The 19,461-nt window shown below is 40.5% G+C and overlaps 1 protein-coding gene across 1 annotated transcript in view; it reads left to right on the plus strand.

The window, feature by feature from the left end:
- The first annotated feature begins 1,891 nt into the window (after nucleotides 1-1,891).
- The window catches only part of ESRRB (estrogen related receptor beta), a 137,038-nt gene continuing 119,468 nt past the window's right edge, over nucleotides 1,892-19,461 (plus strand). Inside the window, exon 1 of the mRNA XM_074868462.1 lies at nucleotides 1,892-2,245. Coding sequence (XP_074724563.1) covers nucleotides 2,244-2,245 — 2 coding nt within the window. The 5' untranslated portion in view covers nucleotides 1,892-2,243. The remainder of the gene's footprint in view (nucleotides 2,246-19,461) is intronic.

A 19,461-nucleotide genomic window follows, 5' to 3' on the forward strand; every position in this document is an offset into this window, starting at 1 on the left:
CCTGTTTTAGCACCTTGATCTGCCAATGCCTCAGCCTGATTATTCCATGTACTGAGCTTCTAAAATTCCTTCCGATGGCAATGGGAAGTGTAAAATGTTTTACAGCTCTCAATATTGAAGCCTAAAACGTCTTGTACTAGCCAGGCCAAATGAGAGGGCAGAAATTAAAAATTTTCTTTGTTTGGTCAGGTAATTATTTATCTGAGATCTGATTCAGCTGGGTGAAGGTGCAGGACCAGAATCTGGCAGGGAATTGAAGGTGTGTTTCTACACTGAAACTCAGTCTGTCAGATACTTTTCTTTTTTCCCCTCTTCATTTGTAGGTCTTCATTTGTACATATTAAAGTGCTTTAAAGTGCAGTGTTAAGTATTATCTCTGCTTTTTTAAAGCTGGGGGATATGCAGCAGTGGTAAAGTGACAAGCCAGACTTCACACAGGACAGTAGCTGAACTGAGGAAAATGTCTAAATGTTATGAGTCTTTGCCCAGTGCTTCATCAGGTCCCTGTCCTGTGAGAAGGGCATTTTTTTGAAAAACTCATTGACTAGATCTTACCATCTTAGACACAAAGTATATTGACAAGAGGTGAATTATGCGTGCAGCAGGATTTCGCCCAAAAAAAGGAAATTACTTTATCTTCCCACATAATCAATAGCTGCAGCTGAACTGAGACCTTGGCTATGATGTGGTGGGTCCTTGCCTGGCTTTAGGATAGCTGCTCCCGTTGAACTAACTTTCTTTACTCCAGCAAGAGCAGCAGCTGCAGTGCAGTGTAGACATGCCTAAACTAGCATAAATAGTTGAGGTACTGTTAGCCACTGAGCCAAAGAACCATGGAGTTCAGCATGGGCTTGGTGCCTGAGGATTTTATCCTGCTCTTTATGAGTTCAGCATTTCTTTACCATCTCAGCTCAAGCAAGCCTAGCAATATGTTGAGAAGAAGGCTGGTGGATCTGGTACTCTGTCTGCACTAGTACTTTTGCCTGCAGAGCTCAGCATGGTGCTAGGGATGATTGTAGGAGATACTGCCAAAGGTAGCAGTCTAGCAAAAGCTGTTTTGCCTCTCTCTGCCTACTGTTCTCCCTCTTCTTCCCCACCCTTCCCCTGGTATTCATCAGGAGCTGCCTTGCCTTTGAGTACATCTGCTATGAAACTGCATAGCCATTAAGGTTCTAGAGATCATTGATATCTAGGAGTTGGCAAAGGCTTGGAGAACCAGCTGCCTCCTGGAGAAGCTTTTGGCCTTGCCTGACTGTATCTCTAACAGGAGAACCTGTAGAGGTTAGATACGGAAGAATCCAGGACCATTACCCCTATGTCTATTAATGGGGACCAGGGCAGAAACATTCTTGATGTGTTCTCTCAAGTCATTGCCCAGATGGTGGGCTCCCAGCTCAGCCTCTGCAAAAGAGCTGTTCTGATACCTGTAACTCATCAGTTTTCTTCTGGCAGTCAAGGACATGAGCAGGAATGACAGTTCAGGTCCTTGAGAACTAAGTAACTTCCGCTGAGTCAATAGGGGAGGTACCATCAATGCCCTCAGTTTTGTTTTCAGGAACAGACGCATCAAATAGTGTTTGTGTGCAGATACCCTAAGTAGACTGCCGAGCTGTTAAACTGCTAACCTACCCCCTAGCCCTAGTTTATTCTGCAGTAGAAATACAAGCACACCTGGACCAACACCCAGGACTCAACTCTGAACTCCCCTCTCATTTGGTCAGAATCCCTGACTTGTTTTTAAAATGGCATTTATTTTTGTTAAATTGCAAAAGAGTTGGATGCAGTCTGCCAGTTGTGCTTTCCCTCTCCTCTGTGCACTGAATTTTGTTCATTTGCTTTACATGCCTCAAGTTGCTGTAATGCTGCTGGGAAAGTAATTGCCTTGCACTTTCTCTTTCTGATGCCCACGGGTGACTGTGGGGGACTCCTCCCTGGGCACAGTGCAGAGTTAAAAGCCCAGTTTTTGCTGCTTTGCTTAAGACCTGGTTATTTCTTTTTTTTTCTTTCTTTCTTTTTTTTTTTTTTTTTTTTGTCAGCTGCCTGTTATATCAATCACAGAGCTGGGATCTATTTATAGGTTGGGACTCGGAGTACTGTGTCCTAGTCACAAAGAGAGGCAGAGACGCAGAGGGGACTGTCGGCTGGTGCAGGCGGAACCAAAAGATATTTAATCAGCAATTAGAAACACCTGAGGGCAAGGGAAATTCTACTCCAGCCTTGAGCTTCATCTCTCAGCCTGCAGCATGTAAGTAGCGAACTTCTACCTTTTATTGCATTTATGAGGTTGTTTTTTGTTTGGTTTTTTTTTTTGTCCAAATGTTGCTCTACACCAATCCTTTTATCTGGGATAAAAATTATGGTAGCATCTCAATATGGTTAAAGGTTGGGTTTTTTTTTTTTCTATTTTCACACTGTCAAAGGAAGGTCAGTGTGACCCACAAGGAGAGGAGTTGATTCAGAACTTTGTAGAAATCAGGCAATTCCACTATTTGAGAGTGGCTTTTTCCTCTGGAAATAAGCAAATGAAAGTTTGAGTGGAACAGTTTTGTTTTGGGAATAGAAACGGTCAGGTTTGCTGGCATTCCAAAAAGGTCAATGTATAACGTAACTCTGCTTAAGGGCTTACCAAGGACAGGTGCTATTTATCCCATGCTGGTAAAGGCAAACCTGGAAACTTCAGCGGTCCTGTCTTAAAAGAACCAAGCGACACCCTTTTCGTCTACTAAAAAAAACCCCATCCCCCCCCCCCCCAGCTTCATATCAAACTTTCTGTTAGCAGGGACATGAAATTAAATTTTGCTTTTACTGCATGCATTTATCATTGAGCAGTTGTTGTTTCTTTAATTTTAAAAGTCCCAAAGCAACTGAAGTCTCTTCAATGACAAAAGAGGGGTGCAGGTCTTTGTAAAGTTGGCACAGTGGCAATCAAAGAAGGAACTTACTCTCTCATCGCCAACAAGCTATTTGCTTTAAAGCAGCCAAAATGCAAAATGTTTGAATAATGATATATTTTTTGAGTAGTTTTGTTAACAGGAATATGAAGAGAAGGAAAACAATAATTGTTTTTTTATTAATAGCTTTTAGCATAACATTTTTGTCAAAACACAAAGAGGTTTTTCTTGTTTCATATTTTTGCCTCAGAGGTTTGGGTTATATCTTCTACAAAATTTAGTTTTTATATTTATTTTTAAATATAGAAAAATTTCCTTGATTTTTTTTGTATTTATAATGTCTACCCCCCAAAATGACAATATTACACTTTTTAATTTCGGTATGTTAAGTTTTTTGGTATAAATTTCTCATGAAATATATGTTGAAAAACTTTTTCCCATACAAGATACCATTTTTGAAAGTAACAACAAATAAAATGCAGCTAAACTTAAAATAATTTGAAGGAACAAGTGTCTAATAAAAATAGAATAATAAAACCAGAGCTGTTTCACAGTTAAAATATCAAGTCCTAAGAAATGCATGATAGCTGAATTGCTTGGACTGACTGTAGAAATAGGTGACAAATAGGCTTGTTCTTTATTTTGCTTTTCTTTGATGTACATTTTATAATACTGAAAGTTTTTAACTTAAGTTCTAGGAACCAAAAAATACTGACTACAAATTAATTCTTTCTACGTTTGCCACCACTGATATAAATACTCCATGTTTCAGTTAGAATTCTAGATATAAGGAAGGCTTTTATGACAATATGGATAAACACGTGAATTTACATACACAAATAATGCCCAAAATGATCAGTACAATACACCGCTTGCTATGAAGCTCCCCTCCCCCCAAATAAAACAAAACTGTCAGGCTAACCGTTCTCATCATAGGAAGCTTTATTTTGATTATTAAGGCTTTTTGCTTTACTTAAAAATGAATGTATTTAAATTATTTCAGTCCCTTTTCTGTTTGTTTTGGCATGATGTTACATTTATTGCCTCTCTGTGACAATGCAACATTATTGTGTAATAAAGGGAGAGCAGATTTTCTGAAAGGCATTAAAAAAATAAAATTGCTGACTCTGTAACTAACAAAGAATCTATCATATAGCTGGTCTGAGGTCCCCCTAAAAATTGAAAAACAAGAGACATCACTTGAAAAATAAAAATTGAATCTTTTTCTTCCCTACACAAACAGAATTATCAGCATGACTACACTTGGGAATTACTGCAAAAACTCATTTACTATACATTTCTGCAGAAATCCAGGCATTCCCAAAGAAGTCCTCCGAGTATAAGCTAGAAAAGATTTAGTTTTAGGAATTTGTTTGGATTGTTCAATAGTTGTGACCACCTAATTGCTGAACTTTATCCTTCTCTTTCAACTGCATGTGGGTCTTTTCCCCTGTTAAAGCTGCCATATCTTTTTATTACTGCATTTGGAAAAAATAACCAAGTATCTACTGTCCTGTAGCATACCAATCAATGGTTTATGGAACCACTTTTATTTGGAGGGAGGGTGGGAGTTATGTGTGGTTAAAAGAAAGACTTTGATGCATTATGTGGAAGGAAGTCTTTGTTATATAGTTTCTGCTTCACTAATGTTTCATGTTTTGTGGACTAAGCACCTGTCAACCTCCAAACGGACTTATTCTACACGGTGTAGTTTGTCACAGGGCTGTTGCATGATTTTTTTTTTTTGTAATTTCTTACAAAAAACAGACATCTTTTGTTTCATCCTAGTTTATTTGTTTCTTTGACTGCAAAGCAATGATTGACATGCAGATTTCTTCACGCCCCTCCTTTCATTGCTGAGTATGACATCTCTTGGGAATTATAAATAAAATCTGTGCCAAAGCGGCTGCACAGGTGTCTGGAGTACAGCATGCTCAGGTGTCTAGCTGTAAATCCCTGAGAATATGGAGTAAACACCAGCAGGAAGAAAAATACTCTTCTTGCAACAGTTCTGTGTATTTAGGGGCCTTCTGAATAAAACCCCCAAAGCCAGCAGCCAGTTATTAAAGATTGTGTAGCTATCTCTCTCTCTTGCTCTCTCTTACCTCTTTTATCGCTTCACCTGTACATCTGTCCATCTGTTTCTCATCTCTCTATTTTTACATTTCATTATGCTATGCTTGCTCTCCCGCTCTCTTCTTTTCCTTTCCTGAAGACACATTTCTATCTGGCACAGAAAATAAACTCAGATTGCGGGTAGTTATGTTAATCTAATTCAATCCTCTGTGGGTTAGGAGTGAAATTCTAATAGTGGAGCTGTTGAGGGCTTTTTTGTTAATGGCTTGGGGATTACATTGAGTTAAAGGCTCATTTCCTAATCAAACAGAGAGGGAGAGAGTGACTCCGAATATTTATGAGTCTCCCAGCGCGAGTTAAACATTGAACTCCAAAAGCAGGATTTCAGTGCTGCAGAAAGAGTTAAAACCCCTCAGGGCTGCTGTGGAGAGGGGGGAAAAAAAAAAAAAAAGGAAACCAGTTAAGCCATCAGCATTTTCAACTGCTGTATAACTTCAGTTTGGTGAGAGAAAATAATCATCTCGCAGAGCTAAAATGGAAACTGTAGCAAGATATTTAAAACAAAGTCAAGTGATGCTTCAAAAAGGCTCTTCTTTAGTGAAGCAGGATACACGCAGTGCATGCAGAAGCCTAATAGAAACTCCAAATAAATACTCTTCTAAATGAGAAGGATTGGAGGGTGGGCTGCCTTTTTATTATTAGTGCTTGGAAGACCCGATTTAATTTTTTAATACTTTTTATTTTTGGTTCTACTTAACTCTTGGGTAACCTTTTCTTAAAAAAAAAAAAAAGAAAGAAGTATGGATGGGCCAATATCTAAATTGTTCTACTTCTGTTCTGCAGACTGGTATCTTTTGGGGCATTTTTTCTGTCCTTCAGTTTAGCTGGAGTCTTGCATCAAATAGTCTAGTTGGAGAACTGCATTTGCTGTCACAGGAATGATTGACCAAATTAATGCCTGATTGCTTTTGTGATGAGTTCATCATACATGCTTGGGTAGACCCTGCTGTTGGCTGAAAAAGAGCAGGCCTGCCTGCCTGCAGCAAGCAGAGGACCTCTATGTTGCTAAGGCCTGGTGTGTTGTGAACTAGCCAGCAATAGGCTTTTTTGCCCTGAGCTTGGACTTAGAAAATCTGTCTGCAGCAAGGTGAACTGCACAAAATCAAGACTGTACCCAATCCTGCCTCTCTTCTGTAAAGAGGTCCTGAAAAGGAATGGGGATAAACGTCAGAAACTGCTGTCTTCTGACACATGGCCAAATCATATGTCCATGTTCCTCAGTTTCCCTGACTGTAAAATGATACATGTCTGCCATCAAAAGTACTCCAAGATCTAGAGAGAACAAGCTTATATAAATCCCAAATGGCTGGTTTGCCCATGGCAAAAACTACAAATCAGACACAGGTGCATAGATTGAAAACAAGAGGCTTTTGTGCTGGCAACAAGAGTTACCCCACTTTGCCTTTTTTGCCTTTTTAAACAACAACAACAAAAAATTTGGTACAAGCCACCAAAACGGTTTTCTGATTGTGGTAAGACAAGCAGGTAGAAGGCTAACTTCTAGTATAATGTTCAATGGTGTTGTTCTACACACTAGGTCTAAATTAGGTTTTGGTGACTCTTGGTAAGATGAAGCTCCAGGTTTATTACTCAAAAGTGGTAAACTTTGGCTAAAAAAGTAAGTTACTGTTTCATTCTGGAGCCATGTGTATCAATGGTCATCATGTATACACTGAATTCGATGTTTTTGCTGACATGTCTATCTGGGTGCAGCACCTTGAGGTAAGAATTGGCACCTTGCCCTAGTTTAAAAATTATTTAAAACTGCGACCTGGTGTGAATGCCTGAGGCCCCTTTCTCTTTGTGCTCTGTGCCTGGACCTGCTGAGGAGAGCACCATCAGCTAGAGTGTACTTTATTAAATGCATTTGAAATACATAATAATTGTTTTCTTTCCCTCTAATAACTCACACCCACAGCAGATCACTTTGAGACAGGAGCTTTCTGTGGCTGAGCGGAGCACTGTATAACATTTTTTTCCTGCCTTCCTCCCCATCCCAGTTTCCTTTCTGTTTGCCTCAGCCTTTTCCTCTCGTATACTATTCTGCTGTGGCCATGGCCTAGCAGTTTATACTTAGATTTCCCCTGCTGACCTTTCAGGCAAAATACTCTTCTTTCTCTTCTTTTTGTCCTTTCCAGTGCTATGCTGAACCCTGTGAATGACCTGCTGCTGTTTACCCTGAAGGTGGCCACATTTCAGTGCAGCTTTGCCTGACATATGTACAGTTTATGAAGAACTGGGGAACTAAAAACTGATTTTCGACTTTTCCACAAGCTACATAGAAAGCTACTGTGTTCTTGTTGCCCTCCATGCATGCCACAAGTGCTTAAAAAATTATTTTATAGTAGTGTAGGAATTTCAGGGAAGGAACTACTGTGACTTTTTAAACTTTTAAAGCACACAGTTTAGTTGGCATGATGACTTGAAAGTAATGACAGTTTTAAAGTCTCAGGACTCCTGAAAGTCTCTAGAAAAAGAGCCGTGCCTTTAGGGGAAATTACCTTTTCTAATGAGATAAAATTTGCAACTAAATCTTGTTATTTGGATACTGGAAAGCATATGCCCAGCATGTATGAGAGGGAAGCATAAGTGGCTATTTTTATGCATTAAAAAGTTGCTGCCCTTTCCTTTCCCTCAACCATGTGAGATGTGAATGATCCTGCTCACAAGAGTTTCACGCTGCTCTCAGAATGGATTCTCTTTCTCTTCATAATTGTGTTTGCTGGACCAGCAGGAAATGTACTCCAGAAGTTCTTGTTTCCCCAGCCTCCTGTGATCACCTCTTTGTAGTAGGCCCGAGCAAATGACCAATAACTGTATACTAAAACATAGGCATTTCATCAACATCCCTCTAAAGCTCACAGAACCTAGAGGGTGACTTTCTGGATGAGAAGAGGGAAGGTACATCTGCTACCAGGCTTGCCAGACAGCTTGCTTTGTTTGCTTTGTTCTCCATCCTCAGGACTTTCTTTTCCCACAGGTCTCCTGAGCTTTTTAAAGTTGCAGTTACTCCCATTGGCAACTCTTTCTACTGCTTCCCTTGAAATAAGAAGTTCTTCCCTGTTTCATCATGTGCCCATGGCCTAGTACAGGAGATTTCAACCTTTCTCTGTTGGTGATGTGAACTCATGTAGGTTGGTGAACTCATGTGAATATGATTTTCTCGGTCATACTTTTGGATCCACAGTCTGTAGCGCTGAGGGTATGGCAGCACTCAAGTTATAACCGTTAGCTAATGCTGTCTTGGGAAGGACAGCAAGGATTTTGTGAGTGAAACATAGGCTAGGAAGGGATACCTTGCATCAGCGTCCTCTCTAATGCTTCGCCCAAAAGTCATTTTAGGAGCCTATCCGAAGCCCCACTGCTTTTTTGGTGGAAACTTCTGTGTACAGCTTAAATGTATTCATGGCCAATCTTTATACCAAGCTGTTTGTTTCACTGTTGTTCTTAAATTCCAGCACTGACACAGACTCCCTGTTCAGTCTAAGGTGAGTCTCTTTGCTGATGTGATGTGTTTTGCCCATCTTAAATGGGATTCCTGTTTGCCTGTTCTCTGTGATCTATGGAGAATTGCATGATCACAACAAAAAGCTTTGTGTTACTGCAGGCTCTGAGTACAGTCCTGTGTTTTGCCTCCGGTAGCCCCTATTCCCTTTTTTACATTGCAAATAATCACATGATTCTTCCATTCTTCCTGAGCTTTCTCCCATCCCTCTTACTCTCTTTTTGCTATATAGGATTAAACTTAGTTTTGTGTGTCTCTAAATAGGGTCTGCTCTTGTGACTCTGTTATGACTGTCCATGCCATCTACTGCTTATGCAGCTCCCTTCTGTCACCTGGTGCTCTGGGAGTGCCTTATACTCCCTGCATAGAGAAGTAGTGGGGGATAGAGAGCTATGATTTCTTTGGGACCCTCTATCCCATACAAAGAAATCAGATGCAAGGATGCCTTCACGTGCTCGAAGGGCAGTATATAGACATGTTATTGCTGTGCTGAAGTAATGGGCCATACCTGTCTGCAATACCATGTTCACCTGACTACCTTACTTCCAGCTCTGTAGTCTCTTCTGGCACATGGGCTCATGGAATGTGTGTTTAAGGAGGACAGAATTAATGGAGCTGCTGCTATGTTTGTGAAGGGTTAAATGATGGGGGGTGAGAGCCACAGAATCTCCTGGGGAATAAGGACTAGCCAGAAGAATTGATTGTCTTGGCTTATTGATCCTTCAGGAAACAGCACTGAAGTGATAATGCTGTTCCTGCCACTTTGAGGCACTTTGTACCAGCAACATTCTCTGTTTACCTAGGATTGCGCAAAGGAAGAGCTGCTCTGTTGCTAACCCATTCCAGAAAAAACCCCGTGCTAGACATGTGTTGAGTTTACCACTTGTCTGTCTGCTCCCAGGGAGAGATGCATGAGCAGAGAGGTAGCTCAGCAAGTGTTATTATTTTATAGTGCTTAATGGGGATTGGCTGCAAATGGTAGTTTGTGAGTTACTATACTGAGTCCTTGCTGGCAGTTGTCTTGGTCTGTAGCATTCTGTGAAGTCTCAGGCTATCCTGTCACAGGGTAACCACCTCTCACATCCTTTTCCCTCCCTTCCCCTTTCTGACCAATTGGCAGTCACCCCCCAGGTTGGTCTTGCTTGTAAGTTCAGAGTGATTGAGTGCTTTTGATCCTGTGAGCCCAATGCTAACTTCTAGCCACCTTTGTGGGCTGATGGGGGGTGGATGATAAAACATCCCACCTGCTTTGCACTGAAGCTCCAAACCTGCCCTGAGAAGCCAGGCATTTCTTTCTGGCCTCAGGGTGGCAGAGGGAGAAACACCCATCTGCTATGGGAGCTACTGAGGAAGCAGTGCTTTTTGTCTGCTCATCTGCACCACCCCTATAGATGCATGAAATGTCCAAAGAGCACAGCATGCAGAATGTCAGCCCTAAGGATCTTGGGTGCTTCTGCAGCCATGGGCCTGCGAGGGGTGGGGGGGCATATGTTCCTGCCTGTTTCTGGGCTCTCAGTTGTCCTTGTAGCAACTGGCTGGGGAAGCCCTCACACTGTTGCTCCTGAGGCTCCAGTTGAAATCAGCTGATGAACTGAGCTTGGCTCACACCGTTAGCTGGACCATTGCTAATAACTGCAAGATTTGGACTCTCACCTGTAGAAATAAAAGAGCAGCTTGCTCATCATGGTCCCAATCTCCTTTTCTCTCTGCTTTGTACTTGTACGTGCTTTGCACCCTTTCTCTTTCTGGATGTGGTGTTGTGCTTTGAGGAATCTCAGGCAGGTCTCTGCAGCTTCCCATAGCCAGGTCAGAAGACCAGGAAAGCCTGGGACCGTTTGGAGGGTATTGCAAAATCTTGGACAAAGCCAGGAGGGCCAAAAAGCTATTGTGAAATGCTTCTTTATGAAGTTAGGCCAGTTTATATATAGAGATATGCAAATAACTTAGAGTCATTTAATAATTACCGTATATATAATTTCTATACTTCATCCTCTTTGATGTTGCTGACAACTTTACTGCTGTACTTGATGTTTGACTTTACATCTTCACTATGTGAAAGCAAATGATGAGAAAAATTGCAGTTTTGTTTTAAAAATAAAAGTGTCTAGACCACAAGGTTTCAGGGAACGACAAAAATACAATGCCAACTATCTTTCTTTTTTTTTTAAAAAAAGGGGGTGATAAGAATAACCACCAATGTATCATATAGAATATAATTATGTTTGTTTTGGGATTTGATCAGTAGTTGAACATTTGAGGCTCACAATACTGGGTTTAATATAGTAGGTAACATTGTGTATTATGTAATGTAAAATTGTTATCTACTTCTTAATAAATCTCATGCTGTGACTGTTCCACTTCTTTTTAACGAGCTCTCAGACTATGGTTAGCAGTTGTACTGGCAGCTTTGGCTGTTGCTTCCATTTTGTCCTCATTGTTTGCATCATGACATATTCCGTACTGCTGGGGCTGCTACATTTAACCATGAGACAGCTTCTGCCAGAAAGAGCTTCCAATCTGATTCAAGACAAGAGACTACCAGGGTGTAGAGTCAGTCATGAAGTCTGTGGGTAGAAGAAAGATGAGGGTAACCCAGATAGGAACTTGTGGTAAGATATTGCTGAAAGTATGGCTTGTTTGGAGCACAAGTGGCTTTACTTGCTGTGCACTTAACTAATAAGACAATGAAAAAAGTGTATAGGCCTTTATTTTGCTGCGTAAAACCTGCCTAATTCTTTGCTTTGCAAAATTAGCACTTCCACTTTCTTAGCTAAGAGCTCTGCTACATGTTCTCGGTATCTTCATACTTGCACATGTGTTTTCCCCCTTTTTTCAAGGGGGAATACTGTAGTCATCAGTTTCAATACTGTAGTCATCATTTTCTCTTTTAAAAAGTGCTTTAAATAAACCAAAAGAAGTATTTCTTCACATAACACAAAATTAAACTGAGGGATTTATTGGCCTTTGCGTCATTCAGTGGCAAAGTTGTGGATGGATTCGAAAAGATATCAAGGAATTTATGGAACATGTGGACTCATCAGTGGCAAGTACACGTTATGGTCTAGAGGGAACAGCCGAAGCCACAGGCTGCCAAGATACTGACTGTGAGGTCTGCAAAAGTGTAGCAAGGTGAAGAGCAGGGAAAACATTCTCCTTTCTTATAGTCTTTCCCTGAGCGTGTGTTAGTGCTTGATATCAGAGATAGAATATGGGACTAAGTGACTGCCTAACTTGACCTGGCATAGCTCTCCTCACAGCTTCTCTTGCAACTGGAACCAGTGTTGTCACTCTTTGCAGATAGCTGAATTACTTGTTTACACAATACTTTGTTGCAGATGTGCAGTATCTCTGTTTTGGGGTACCTGATCTTGCTTACCCTGAACGTTTTTGTAATGTTACAGGCAGTGTTTCTAAAGCTGTGAAAGTCCCTAGGATAGATAAGATGTGCCACTGTGAAAGTAGCAGTGAAGACAAGAATGCAGCCAGGGAGTGAGACTGAGCTAAGCAGAAATGATGCTTCCTGAATTTATCCTTTCTGACTGGTACTGTGTTCCTTCCCACTGACTGGGTGGCTCTTGCAGGACAGAAGTAGGCCCAAAGGGAAAGCACCAACAGGTTAGAGGATGCTTTCAGGCATGTTCAAGACCATGTTATGCAGCAGCTGTGAGTTTGTTTCAATATATGACATCCTCTGCTCTGCAATGCATAGGTCTGCAGAAGGTTTATCACCTGATGAATTTTGGTTTGGTGGTTTGTTGAGTCAGAAGACCATTGCATTGCTGTATCACCAGTTGGTGAGGGTTTCTTGAAGTAAATGGGCACTACATTATAATGCCCAGCAGGGCCTTTGCCATGCTGATACTTGTTCCTTGTAACTTTGACAATAGTTTCTGGTTTCATCTTTCTCATCTGTGAGTGAGGGGCACTGATGTGTCTGCAGTACCTTCCTTCTGCAGTTGAGCATCTGGGAACACCTTCCTAGGTTTTACCTGACAGAGGAGGTATTTGGACAAGAACAAGATACTTTGCTTTTAAGATGAGGGTCCTGTGTAAGAAAGAGGAAGGACCACAAGCATTTGTGCACTCAGTTATACAGACCAGCCTGCTTCTTGCATGACACCTACCCTGTGAGCCCAGAATACTGAAAAAGTGCCTTGTTATCTGTTGAAAACTGTAGCTTGGTGTTTTGGCTTTTTTTCCCCAGGATTTCATGGGACTTCCCCAATGCAGCCATCTGTAAACTTGTAGTTGTAAACCTGTGTAAACTTGGAAGCTGTCTCGTGTAGTTTTGCTGCTTAATGTATGTCTTCAGTAAAACATGAGTGCCTTGAGTCTTCTGAGCAAATTTACTTTCATGGCCCAGAATTCACTTCTGTAGTGAGAGGACAGCTCTGCATTACATTTTGGAAGCTAGAAGAGGCCAGGCAAGGGACAACAGTGCCTCCTATCTTGCTTCAAATGTAGATTGTAATCTTTTGCACATTTCTTCAGTACTTTGCATTGGTAGATACTGACCCACATAGGAATCAACACCAAAATCTCTTACACTGAAGTTCTGATAAGCACTCAGACCTGAAAAACTCATGACAGGCCTGGAGTGGGAACCGTGCTAGTTTTAGCTCTCCGTCCCAACCAGAAACATTCCCAATTTTCCTTTTTGTTTTGAGCCCATCAATAATGTGGGGCAATTATGTGACTATGAAGACTGATCTAGTATTGTACACATCTTTCTGTACCATTTTCTATTTAAAAGCAGAGCCAAGCAGGAATTTATGCTGCTGGTTTCACGTTCATCTGAGAACTGCTGCAACTTTGGTAAAGGCACGTATCTGCAGAGAGAGGACTCGAGTTGCTAATTTGACTGTAGGAGTTTATTTCTGGAATGCAGCAGTGTTTCACCAACGGAGCAGCTGTCCTGGAAACACTTACCACATGGGGTCATTTTCTTCTCTGTGTGTAATCGACAAAGCCACCCCAGTTAATCTGAATCCTTTTAAGTCTCCTAAACTAGACCACAGGGAGTGCAGAGAGGTCTACAGGACTCTGACCTCCTTCACTTCCTTTTCCTATCATTAGGGAAGAAAAAATACTCCCATGCTTAAATGTCCCTTAAAGGGGAAGCATATAATCTTTTCTGAGTATGGAAGACTGCTTCTGTCAGTAATATGCTGATCTGGGGGGATGTGTTGGTTCTCCATTTTCTATGGATATTTTGTGATAGTAGCTACACCTCTTCTAAGTTTACCAGCTATTCCAGGTTATGCAATCACAGCAGTCAGAGGTGGGAAAAGTTTCTTGGGTTATTTAATTCTTTTTTGTCTGTTTGATTTGCTTTGCTTGCACAGCTTTTATTCCATCCCTGTTCACTTCTGGGGTGACAGTTCCACAACTCAATTCCTTCTGCTATGAGAGAAATTTTCCTGGCTATTCAGTTTAAATTATTTCTTCGTTTCTTTTCTTTTTTCTCCCTAGTTCTCTCTCACGTTGCCCAGTTCCTTCCTCACTGTTTCCACTCAATACTTTTTGGATGTAAGTCCTGTCCCTAAATCCTCCTTGCTTCCAGTAGGCTCTATGGTTTTTTCCTCCTGCTACAACCTTGTATCAGTCTCTTGAACTGCTGTATAATCTTTATTGTGGTTCTATTGAGGTTTTACACTTTGAGTTTAGTGATTCATTTCTTTCTCTTAAAGCTGTCTTCTAGGCCAGGGTGGAGGGCCAGTCACAGGTAGCAGTTCTTTGTGGGTAGGAGGACATTCTTAAACCTGGAGAAGGCCTTTTTTGAGAGTCTACCATCTGGCAAGTCCTGCACCTGTGATCTGGGCCAGCCTTGCTGCAGCCCTCATGGGTGCATTGCTGGAGGTCTGAAATGGCAGTCTGTTTCTGCCAGGATTTAGGGACTGCTTCTTCAGTCAGGTACTTGAAACTGAGAACACAAATTACTCTGATGGCTGTTGTCTCCTCTTTTCCCAGGCTGTGCTAGTGTAGTTTTTCAAATGAGTAAGTATGACTGGGATTTCCTAAAAATTAACAATATAGTCAAGGACTTTTGCCCCTACAATGAGTTGTTTCAGAAAGTGATTTTAAAAAAAGACACCTCACTGAATTCAGTTATAATATTTAAGAGTTTAATTTCAGAGTGAAGAAGACTCTAGAAAATATTCAGTGGATGTACAGTTTCTTTTTCTTGTTGTAAGTACTTTGACTTTCCAGATGAGTGACGGGGTGAACCCTTATGGAAAGGTAGAATCTGAAAGGATATAAAGGTTGGTGTGATCCCTTTAGAGAAAAGGCAGTATAGATTTTCCATACTGAGAGTCAAGGGGCACAAGGTTGTAGTAGGAAAGTGTGTCTTCCTAACACTGTTTTAGAAGCTGAGGCTGAGCTTTGAGAGATGTTGCAGAAAGGACAGGTGATCAGTTTTTAACAACAGCCTGCTATGATGCAAATCAGAGAGGGAGTTGGAGAACAGCAGTATCGCCTTTAAGAAGCCTTCGATAGGCAATAAAGTAGTAAATTGATATGTAATGGAAAAGAATAGAAAAATATTTTCCCCAATACTATGACAGAGTCTTTTCTGATGGAACATGGCTATATTCACTTGAAATTAAATGATGGATTTGTTTTATCTGTTAAAACTAGAACAATATTTGGTTAGCCAGTGTATGTGAAAAACTGAAAGAACAAGTTTTTTACTCTCCCTTTTATGAGTATGTGTTACAGGACGGTTCACAGCTTGACTTCAGGTTTCCAGTGCACCCGTATTGAAAACGCATACTGTAGTAGTGAAGGCAAACCTGAATAGTGAGTCAAATGTATTGGGATTGACTGATTGACAAACAGCTATCTTCACTCATTTTGTAGCCATGATGTACTGGATTTATAGTATTTGTTCTCATCGGCAACTTACTCTATGAAGCTTGAATAGAATTTCAAAACAATAAAGGAGATCTTTAAAAAAATAAATCTCATTTTCCTCACCTCCATCCACCCTGAAGATTACTGAATTCAAGACATGGACAGGTTCAACCAACTGCTTTTCCTCTTGTTTATGATTCATGCACTGCACAGCCCTTCCCATTTGCATTTATACATTCTTTATATATGCTTTATACATTCTGGTAGATGAAGCATATGTCCTCTGGCAAAAATGGGTAGTTTTTCATAGCAAGGTTACCATAATGTGTAAGAAATTGCCTTATAAAAACCATATATGACTCCTCTTAATTGAAGCTTATTGGGAAGAAACAAGTATTGGATTGTAGATACAGCACAAACACTTCTTGGTGAATGGTTTCAGCAGACCAAAGCAGATGCTATCTTTGCACACATTCGCCTTGCTTTCTACAACTCCTAAAGAACCATAAGGGTTCTAAACAGATTTTAAGGCAGACTCATACCACTCTGATGCTGTAGGCCTAACTGCATAGCAAAGGACATTAAAATCCACCTAGTAACTCCTGCACTTATCTGGGCAGCTTCTCAACATCAACATTTTCTAGAGAGACATACAACCTTGATTTAAAGACATTGTGATAGATTATCCAGTATGCCTCATGACAAGTTGTGCAAATGCCTGGTTCCTGCTGTTTAAAAATGTCTTTATTGCTAAGTGAAATTTGTCTGGTTTTGGATACCAGGAATAGTCTTGTCTTACATCCTTTTAAAGCTAGATTAAAGAACTTTCCACTATTAAATTTTCCCCCACTTACAATTAGATCAGGTCACCCCTTAGCCTATTCCTGGAATTAAATTTATTATGCTTCTCAGATCTTTCACTGGATAGACTTTGTTTCAAGTAGGTATTAGTTTGACAGCACCATGCTTTTCAGTTCAGTAATTTATGTCTTTCAATCTCATTCTGTCTCAACCATGTCATCATTTACCTACAAGAAAGGGGAAGTTTTCAAAAAAAATACCCCAAATATGAGTGCTTTTAAGAAGCTATTTGACATTACTAATGGTTTCACAACTTTCACAGCTGCTGTAATGTGGGGGTCATATTTCATATACAGGTATCTGTGTACACCTGGATTTACAGTAATCCTGCTTGTTGTCAGTTTGAGTTAAACTAACCTTTTGGCATTTTTAACACAGATCAGCTCCTCAACCTGAGCTGTACAAACACATGTGTTAACACAAGGGAGGAGGCAGGACAAATGTGGCTCAGGTGGGAAGGATGGTAGGATCTTCTCTTTCAGCAACAGGGGTAGATTAAAAAGATTCTGCAGCCTATGTAGAGAGACTTCATTTTTCTACAATCTGATTTGAAAAAGCTAGACTACAAGAAACAAATAAGCAAGAACAAGGTAGTTTTATGCTCTTTGAATGTAACACACACATGTTATTTGTATTAAATTAAAGGAAAACCTACAGTTCTGCAGAGAGGAGGAAGAGATGTGATTCCTTCATTGGTAATTTTTAAATAAAATCTTACACTTAAATCTCCTAGAGAAAGAAACTCGATGCACTCTAAAAGCCTTAGGGCTTTGTCCCTACTGTATGTGGCAGACTGTAGTTGTGCTGCTCCAGGAAGACTTTGAGGAAGAAATCCTGGCTTGGGTTCTTCTACGTTCATACTTTCCCCGCTTTGCACAGGAATGGATGTTAAGAACAGAGTTACTTCAGGGAAGTTGCACTCTGAAAAAAAGGGAGTTTCACTCAAGGCCAGAACTAGTAGCCTGTTGTTAGAGGTGTGAGAGGGTCAGTCTGAGAGGGAATAGGCTTTATTCTCTCTTGCAGGATTTTAGAACATTTGATCATTTCTTCCAACTATCTTTTCTTTCCCCCTCACCTGCCTGCTATAATGCCATGAGAAGGCCACCTCCTTTCATCCCCCTTTGCTAGGATGTTAAGACTAGTCAAAATCAGACCCTGTGAATGGATGTAGTAATGAAGCCCATTCATCAGTCTCAAATGCAGGTGGCCTGGATATTCATAATTTTACCATGAGTTTTATTCCTCTTCTATTAAATCAGAATTTGATTATCAGGAGAGCAATTGTAAATGCTCTCCTGTAAATGTAAAGAATTCCAGAACCAGTTGGTAGATATATTGAATGGCTTATACATTCACTATAGCTGTACCCCTAAAAAGAAAATACTTGGATTATGAAATCAAGGTAACGGGGCTTCATGCATCAGAATTGCAGCTGCTGAAGAGAAATACACCCCTCTTTGTACTTTCTCTGAATAATGTGATTGTTTGTAATATGGACAGTCTAAGATTTATGGAAACAGCTTCTCAGCTTGTGTACACTGGTACAGCTGCAGTGAAACCAAACAAGCTCTGCCACTGTACACCACATTACAGTTTGGCCCTCAGTGTCGTTAGGTAGATGTTTCCTTGCTTTTAAGTGGTCAGGTTTTGAATGTGCAATAGGTAGCTACAGGGTTGTCAGCAACCTCAAACAACCCTAAGCATTGTTCTAGCAGAGGGTTTTACTTTCAGGCTGTACCTACATGAGGGGAAATACTTCTATCAGGTAAGTGGAACACAGTAGAAAAATGAATGAGTGTGCAGGAATGGTAGTGATGGGCAAGTCCAATCTGAATTGGCATTGCAGCACAACAGACCAAGGGGGCAAAGTAGTCAGGTTGCAAATGTTGGTCTTTGTATGAGCCTTGATAGTGGTATATGCAGGCAGGACACCATGAACCAATGAGGCAGTGTTCTTGCTTGGTACCGTTCTGGTGAAACTTTCAGCTCTGGGCACTAGCAGCAAAAAATGCAGAGGAAAGTTGGAAGGTAGTAAGAGAAGAACAACAAAAATGATAACAGAGCTGGAGGGATTGTTTTTATGAGGGAAGATCAAAAGAACTAAATATGTGGAGCTTGGCTAAGTGATGACTAAGAGGCGAACATGAAAACTACCTGCAACTGTTTGAAGGATATAAACACTAGAGGTGAGCAAACAGTGGGGAGAAATAGTCTGTGAATTTGAAAGTCATTTTCAGTTCAACTGTGTTTCCACCCTTTAGTGCTCACTTTCTGTTAAGACTTGTGCTTTACTGAAAACATTTGTAGAGAAAAGCACACTTGTACATTCAAATGCTTCAGTATCTGCAAAGGAATTCTGAAATGTAAATTCAAGCTTAAAATTTGAAATTTGCTTTAGCTTACGTAAGTCACCTAGTGTGTAATACATTGTGCTAATCAACAGTATGCAAATTTTCTGCATGGCAAGTCCTGTATGTGGTTGAAAACTGTACTTTCAGTTTTAACATGGTATTTGTGTGCTTCCCTAATAGAATTACTTAGTTAACTGAGCAATGCAGGGTAGGTTCCAACTGCTTTCTATCAGCTTTGCACAAAAAAGTGAGGCATTTTCTTTTATTGACAAGCTGTATTTTATAAATGGTATAATTTGCATGTTGATCTGTTGGGGGAGGTATTTTTGTCTTTGACAAGTGTTAAAAGTGACTAGAGACCAAAACAAGAGCATGCTATGTATATAAGGGCTGTTGGTTCTGTTTTATGAAGTTGACCAGATGTGCTTGTGCACTGTGAGGGAGATCTTTCCTGATTTTTTTAGTGCACAATTCATCAGCTGAGAAGGTGAATTTAGCTCCTGTGACCCCCCATGGACAGTTAGAGAAATTGAATTAAGAAGAAATTTCAGGACGAGTTTAAGAAAATGTTGTGTTAATGGTGAAATTTTCTCCTCCTGGAGGTCCACTTGTCATTTAAAGCACTTGGGCAAAGCAGTGGAAGCGGTTGTTGGGCAAGCCTCAGGTGAACTGACTAATTTGGTAAGTCATTTTCAACTTTGGTGATTTGTGAATTCAGGCATTAAAATTCTGTGTTAATACTCATCAACAGGCTTTTCTAAGCATCTTTCCCTGTTAATGCAGGATTGATGCATGCTGTCCAGCAAATGACAAGAAATATACAGTCAGCTGTGTAGATACGCTCTTTAAGAAAATGCCTCTG

The sequence above is a fragment of the Strix uralensis genome, chromosome 4, assembly GCF_047716275.1.
Source record: "Strix uralensis isolate ZFMK-TIS-50842 chromosome 4, bStrUra1, whole genome shotgun sequence".
In the NCBI taxonomy this organism is placed as follows: Eukaryota; Metazoa; Chordata; class Aves; order Strigiformes; family Strigidae; genus Strix; species Strix uralensis.